Source organism: Pteropus alecto, unplaced genomic scaffold (genome assembly GCF_000325575.1).
Source record: "Pteropus alecto unplaced genomic scaffold, ASM32557v1 scaffold7, whole genome shotgun sequence".
Lineage (NCBI taxonomy): Eukaryota > Metazoa > Chordata > Mammalia > Chiroptera > Pteropodidae > Pteropus > Pteropus alecto.
The window spans coordinates 48,122,650-48,130,255 of record NW_006494614.1 but is presented as its reverse complement, the minus strand read 5'-3'; the positions used below and the strand labels follow the sequence as shown (position 1 = coordinate 48,130,255).

The 7,606-nt window shown below is 55.0% G+C and overlaps 1 protein-coding gene across 1 annotated transcript in view; it reads right to left on the bottom strand.

Moving 5' to 3' along the window:
• The window catches only part of MYO7A (myosin VIIA), a 64,430-nt gene that overhangs the window by 19,640 nt on the left and 37,184 nt on the right, over positions 1-7,606 (bottom strand). The window contains exons 20-26 of the mRNA XM_006926861.1: positions 7,259-7,435; positions 6,716-6,805; positions 5,391-5,518; positions 3,142-3,268; positions 2,551-2,670; positions 1,787-1,960; positions 665-892 (exon numbers count right to left, since the gene is read on the bottom strand). Of these exons, the coding sequence (XP_006926923.1) occupies positions 665-892; positions 1,787-1,960; positions 2,551-2,670; positions 3,142-3,268; positions 5,391-5,518; positions 6,716-6,805; positions 7,259-7,435 (1,044 nt within the window). The remainder of the gene's footprint in view (positions 1-664; positions 893-1,786; positions 1,961-2,550; positions 2,671-3,141; positions 3,269-5,390; positions 5,519-6,715; positions 6,806-7,258; positions 7,436-7,606) is intronic.

The window sequence follows — 7,606 nt, the reverse complement described above, 5'->3', positions numbered from 1 at the left end:
AGTGTTTTTCAGATTCTCTATCAGGAAATGCATCCCACTCAACAGATTAACAGATTATTTTAGTGATTAGCTAGTGGTTTTCATCAGGTTAGCAAAATGCTTGATAGAGGTATTGCAGATTAAGCAGTAGCCCCCCCCGCTGCCACCAGCGCCACCACCACCACCACCACCACCACCACCACCAACCATCCCTTTCATTTCCATCATCTGCATCCTCATTCCTCCATCATAATCACCCAAAGAATCATAAGTATCATGAGAACCATCATCACCATCATCGAAAACAAAACAACTACATTGTTCCTGTCCTCGGGAGGAAATAGAACACACATTTGCAAACTCTGGTCTAATGAGTGAATCTCTTACCCCTTTAGGGCAGGGTTTTGCAGACTAACCCAGAACAAAACAGCAAGTTATGAAGCATGTCCGCTGTACCGGGCACGATCGCTGCAGCCGTGTGAGAACACCTTCCACTGGCAGGACGCAGGCTGTTCTTCAAAGCCCTCGCTCCTGCAGGGAGTCTTAAATCCAGGAGGGGCCTGGATCATGCCTGGCCTCAGCCGGGCTAACCTCCACACTGGCTAATGGTGGGTCACAGACAGTAACGCTCAGCCCAAAGGCGGCTGTGAGCCAGGCAAACTCAGCCTGATCAGCTTACACTCACCTTCTCACACCTGTACTCCCCGAACTTGACCCCTCGCACCACCTGCTGGTAGATGAGGTTGGTGGCCACGTTGTCTTCTGAGGGGTTGTGCCAGGGCGTGAAGACCTCTTTGCGGAAGAAGAGCCGCCATGGGGCATTGCGCTCCTGGGCACCCTGCTCCTTGGCATACTGCTCACACTGGGAGATGGCGTCCATGACGTGGTCACTGCCACTGCCCAGGGAGGACACCTGTGAGCGCAAGGCTGGAGGTCAACCAGTGGAAGGGTGAGCAAGCAGGGAAGAACTACGTAGAGCCAGCAACTGTGCCAGCTCCTCCCATTTGGATGCAAAACTGAGGCTCAGAGAGAGGCAGAGCAGTACCAAGGCCACTGAGGAGGCAGACCACCGTCAGGCCCCTGGATTCCAGCCATGGGCTCCAAACCGGCACAGCTGTACAGAAGTTCTTATTTCTTAGCGTAAGTGTTTTGTAAAACGAATAGACAAATGGTCCCCGAAAATACAAGAAGTACCTATCTGTAGGGGAGAAAAATCCAGGCCAACTGTATTGGACAACATGGTTCTGTCCCTGGACCAGCAGGGTCGGGGGCACCTCTGCTGTGTGTGATGTTGCTGGGTGTGGAGGCAAACTCATCCAGCCCCGGCCCAGATCCACAGAGAAGGCTCCAAGCCTGGATGTGCTGGGGATGCACACACTCCAGGTGGTCACTAAGGAGTGAAAAGAAACTACCATATCAACCTGACGAGGAATGATATCCCCATCTGCAAATGAGAAAACGGAATCTCAGAGAGCCGAGTGGCTGCGTGCCCCTCCAGCCTGTCTCTGCCGTGTTCTTTCTCTGGCAGCAGGGGAGGACTGACTCAGCCTTGCTACGTACCACTGAAGTGAGCTCTGGGTTTCAATCTACACTGTACTGTTGGATTTTTCTTTAGGGGCTCAAGAGCTCTCCACGATCCTAATGGGTTGGCCAGAGCCAGCGTTGCCACCCGCTAACAGAGGAAACCAAGGCCCTGAAGGTAAAAAACCGTGCGAAGCCATTGGAGCCAATAGCGGGCCGTGCTGGGTTAGGGCTGGTTGGCAGCCCAGGGAAGCACCAGGGGGAGGTGCTGCAGAGGGGGCCGTACTTTATCGAACAGGGCAATGTAGAGGGAGAACCCAAAGCGGTCCTTGAGCGAGATCTTGTCGGCCAGCGCGTTGCAGAGCTCCTTGGCCGTGGTGGCCGAGTCCGTCAGCAGGGTCTTGGTGGTCCCATCCATGAATGTCACGGGCAACATAATGGGCTTCTTGGACTTGGTGGCCTGAAAGTGGCCAAAAAAGGGTTTTTGGAAATCCTTTCACTTCAGACCAGCTCACCCACTCTGTTCTCCCGGCTCCCTGCTTCCTATGGGGTTGGAGCTTCCCCAGAGCCCCGGGGCCCCAGCATCCCTCCAGGGCATTGCCTGTCCCTGGTCACAGGTCCCCAGGGAGCCCTACTGTGCTCCCCACCCCAATAGGATTTCCATGGCCCCTGAGCCAGGGCATTGGGACTGGAAGGTGGGCATTGCCACATGCCAGGGGCTCCTGCTCTCATGTCACTTAACCATCACAAGACCCTGTGAAGTGAGTATGTTATTGCCACGTTTCAGACGAAGCAATGGAGACACAGAGGGAACCCCCTGCCCAAGTCACTTTGATCATAAGGCCAGCAGTTGGGAGTCAGTCATCCCCTGCGGGCTTTCCTAATGCAAGAGGCCTGGGATTCCAGAACTCGAGGTTGGGTGCTTGAAGAACCACAGAATCCCGAAGCAGGGAATGTTTCTGAGGCACTGGAGTGCACCGGAGACGCGTGCGTGTAAACACACACTGAGTATACGCGTGCGCACACGCACGCCCGGGGCTGGGGCCACACCTGCAGCTCCAGCCAGCTGGGCGGCTGTGTCCGCGTCCCATTGACAAAGGTCCTCCTGAGCCGCTCTTCACAGTACGGGGCGTAGCCGGGCGGTCCCCCGTGGATGAAGTTCCGCAGGTACTACAGACAGAGGACCAGATGAGGGGACCTGTGCACTGGCCTCCCTGACCTGGACCACCAGAGCAGCCTGGCCGGGTCTCCTGCCTCACAGAACTGACCAGCTAGTTTGGTCTTCCTGTCACCTGCTCTGCCTCTGTGTCCACAGCACCCAGAGACGCACTGAGAGCAGTCAAGAAATTGACCTGAGACGAACTAAAGTGCCTGCTCTAAGACGGTATGTAGAGGGTTCAGGAGATGCTGCAGTCAAACTCAGTCTCCTCATAAATAAAATGGGCTGAGGGGAGAAGAGCATGAAATGCTGGGGCCTGGGGGAGGGGCCAGAGGGATAGGCCCGGTGGGCGACAGGCCTGAGAGACGACCTGGGCGGGGCCTCCTTAGCGAGTCCCTGTGAGCTTCTTCCCCTTGTTCTCTCCCCTTTATGCTGAGGGCAGGGCCCAGCTCCCCTTCCCACCCCAGGAGGCCAGGCCCTACCTTAACAAACTTCTCGGAGGGGCTGAAGCAGCCCACACAGAGAGACACGAGGATCCAGCCCCGAGCATAGCTGCTCTTGGAGGGGTTGTGGGTGAGCTGCTTGCTGATCTGGCAGTAGATCTCGTCCCTAGGCAGGCGGGGAAGCATGGGAGGGAGACTGCCTCAGAAGAAAAGCCCCCCGCCCCAGTCCCAGCAACAGGGGACACACACGTCCTCTCCTACTTGCCTAAGATCGCCCAGGGGGATTGGAGTGGGGCAAAGTACGAAGGCTGGGCCAGTGTCTGCTTTGAAGACCAGCTCATTAGGCATGAAGCACCTTCCTGACTCCTATCCAGATCTATGGCCGGGACCCCAGGATCCAGAGGGTGGGGCATATCCTGCTCTGAGGCACAGTGCACAGAGAAACACAGGTTCCGCCCCTGCCTCTTCCCTCGCCAGCTGGGTGGCCTGGGCAGGTGAGTTCACCTCTCTGAGCCCAAACCACAGTCATGGCAGCAGGTACAATTTCTACTAATGGCAACTGGCAGAGCAGAAAAAGCACAAACATCTGGGGAGTTTCTCTGAGGAGATGGAACGACTAGGGACTTTGACTTTCTTTTGATACATTCCTGTAATGTTTGAATATTTAAGTGGCCATGCATTACCTTTGTAATCAAATTAAAGCAATGAAGGTAGTTTTTTGCTTTCATTTTGAAGAGAAATTTTAGTACCTTCCTTACAGGACTGCTGTGAAGAAAAATGAGCCAAGGCTTATAAAGCACCTAGCACAGTAAATCCTCAATAAATGCTAGCTGCGGTTAGGACGCTGCCTGCCGGTTCAGGGCCAAGGGCAGGAGCCCCGATGAAGTGACCACCAGGGGACACTCACTGCTGCTGCTCCTCCCTCTCAGAAGGGCAGGCCTGGATAAGCAGGGGGTACTAATTCAGTGGCTCCCTAGTTTGAGAGTTCACCAACCAGTGCAACTTCAAAATAAACTCTTTTTATCATGACAAACAAAGACATTTAAAACACACCAAACACACAACCAGACCACTTTCTATATCACGATCATTTTGTAAAAAAAAAGGTAATTTTAGTATTCAAAAAGTAAAAAGAGTGAAATCTCAGAACATAGAACCGTCCTTTAAATAAATTAAATTTAGCTTTAGAAACATTCTTATTCTCCTCATCTTGTCATAGACATGCAAAAACTTTATCACCTGAAGCTGGGAGCCCCTGACCCCCATTACTTTATGGACGGGAAGACCCAGACCAAGAGAAAGGAGGGGTCAGCAGTGGTCCCTCGGGGAGTCAATACCCCAGCCTTCTGCCTCTTGGTCCAGGGCTCCTGGCACCATGTTCTTTATAAGTGACCATTTTAAGGCTAACGGTGAGAAAAGCGGGAGGCACAGTCTTACTTTTTAGCAGCTACCTTTTTTTCCTGGAGGCAGGTGACCCTGGGTACTGTGACCATCTCTGAGAGGTAGTAAGCGACCTCAGGGAGCCTGGCAGCAAGGGAGGCTAGTGACCCCTGGGCAAGTCTCTCCCCTCTCAGGACTTCAGTTCTCCCATTGGTAAAATAGAGCTCAACCCCCCATCCACCGGCCCACCCCATCCGGCTGTCCTCCCAGCCAGCACACACAAGTTCACAGGGTCAGCTCTCGTAACTGACTGTACTGCATAAATAGAGTTCTTAGAAAGTCTTATCTGTTTTCCCTTCACTGACCCAGCTAAGCTGATTCTTTAATTGCTCCTGGATCATCCTAGCTCCCCCACAAACCCCCAGAGACGTGAGGTGAGCCTCTCCTGGGCCTGGGTGGGAAAGGATGCACTGTCAAGATTCCAGGCATGCTGACCATAGGAACCCTGCCCACAGCCCTGGGTCAGAGGCAGTGACCATGAGCTGGCAGGGAGGGAGTTAAAGCAGAAAATGCATGCCAGATAATGACAACAGCTATCACTGTGCCTCCAGTGTTAAAAGCTTTCCCCAGTTTTACCTTCCCTCGAGCCTTTGAGGCAGGTACTGTTATTGTTTCCCCTTTACAGATGAAGAAACCGAGACTTACAGAGATGAAATAACTCTACCAAGGTCACATGACTAGTGAGCCGAACCGAGGGACTAAACTGAGTCCTGTCTGGCTTAATTTGCTGTTATGGTGACAAAGCCACAACTCAGCCACCAAAAACCTTTCAGGGCCACACACGGAAAGTGCAGGGCACCTCCCCAGACAGCTGCCCCTCCCTGCGCCCCTGCCCCTCAGGCACTGACCGGAGAGCTGGCCGCAGAATGCCATTGCCAATGATGAAGTGCAGCTTCTCCAGGTTGGAGGTGGGCCGGTCCTCCAGCATGCTGTTGCCCTGCACTGTGGACTCTCCGTCGTGCAGTCTCTTGGTCACCTGGGCCACAGGGAAGGGACATGGCTTAAGCTGGGCTGGGTGAAGTGAGGGGCCCTGACTCATGCCTGAGTCTGCCCGCTTCCCCAGAGAGCAGAATCCTGAGAGTGGCCAAAAGAGCTGGCTCCCACTACTGTCCTAGCCCCCGTCCTGTCATACCCCACCCTGTGCAGAACAAACATTGGATCAATGACCAACCCACAGAGCCGGGAGCATTGGCCTGATGGCACCCACTTCTGGGGATAAAGCTCCCTGACACCGCACCCTCATCCTCTACCCCAGGAAAGCCCTTTCAGCCAGGACAAAGCCTGCTCCTCCAACTCCTGGCGGGACCCCTATTTCTCCAGGGTAGGTCCACACACACACAATTCTGACACCCAGAGTGCTCCCCAGTCACCCCCACCCATCACCAGTGCCCCAGCCTCCATGTGAACAGCCCCCAACCTCGGTTCCTACAGATGCGTTTCTCCTCTCTGGTCCCACACAGCCCACAATGCCAGCCCTGCGCCCTGCCCAGAAATGTGGAGTGAGCGAGAGGGTAAGAAAAGGTAGCATGCCCCTGCAGATGCCTCAGGGAGGGGTGCGGGAGGGTTTTCAGATGGAAAACAAGATAGGGGCAAAGGCAAAGTAGGCTGTGGAAGCCCCAAGGTGAAGCCTGATGGCTGTAGAGGCTTGTAGGGTCCTAAGAGGCTTCCTGGAGGTGACACCCAGGCAGAGAAGAGAAAGGAAGACTTTTAGGCAGAGAGACTGGTGTGTGCAAATGCAGAGTATGGGGAGCCAGCCCCTGTGCTGTAAATGCCTTGGTTTCTGTCTGTCTGCCCTCCCAGCCTGGACAATCTTGGGGCACAGAGACAGTGCTCAGAAAAGGTAAGGTGACTAAACCAATGAGTTCAAGCAAACCAAGAGTGTGGCACTCATCCCATAAAAATGTCCTTGGATCAAATGCAATGGGTCCATGCCCTGGCAGAAGATGCCCTCCCTCTCACCATCTGCCAGTCCAGTCTTCCCCAGCTCTTGGGTCCCCTGCTCTGAGAAGCCCGCCCTGACCTGGCCCCCGATCACCCCCTATGCTGTCCTGCTGCCAGCCATCCCAGAGCCCTGCGGACAGGTGATGTTGACTCCTGCTCCCATCCCCATGGGTCCCAAGACCATCCTCGTCCCAGCCTGGGCCACCTAAGGCAGCTCAGGGTCTGCTCTAACCTCCTCTGTCAGTTTTGATTTCTTCTTCAGGGTCAAGTGCACCAGCTTGTGCCTTACGCTGCTCTTCTTCTGTCCTTCGGGGAGCTGGGCCTAAAGGGCCAAAGGGGTTCAGGGTCAACAGATTGGGCCCGAAGTAATGACAAGAGCAGTTGACAACAGGGCAAAGGCTGGAGGGGTGTCTCACCTCCACGCTAATGTTTAGGAGGTAAACCCCACTTGCCACCCCCGCCCCTCATCCCTCACTGCTACCTCCACCAGCCAAATGACAGAAGGGAAGACTGAGACTCAGGAAAGTCAATGCTGGCACAGGCTCTGACTACAAAGCCCGTCTGCTCTGCCATGTGGCTTCACTCGCTTGGGGTCAGCACTTTATGAAACACTCAGACATTTGTTCCCACAAGTAGACAGAAGAGAGTGGGGGTCGGGGAGGTGGGGCAGAGGTAAATTTGACACTCCTTCTCCTGAGGACCCTGAAGCTGGGTTGTGGAGCAGCCCTGCCCTCTGGCCTGGGAGGGACGCTGGCCGGAGGTGCCTGGGTCTCACCTCGCCCTCGCCCTGCAGGGCCTGCAGCTCCCTCTTATACGTCTTCTTGCCCAGGGTCTCGTAAATCTTGGTCATCACAGGGATCTTCTCACTGCCATCACTCATGGCCGTGTGGTACTTGGGCTCGGGGAGGTCTCCCATGAATCGGAGGATGGTGATCCAGACCGCCAGGGCCGCCTGGGGGCAGAGCCGCGCGAGTCAAAGCCTGAGCACAGGACACAGCTAAAGCCGGCAGAGTAAGCTCGGGTTCGGGAGAGGACCGGAGAGGCCTGCGGGAGGGTGCTGTGCCAGTGCTCCGGGTGTTCCTTGGGATCTTGCCCACGTGGCCTGGCCCTAGGCCAGGGCCGG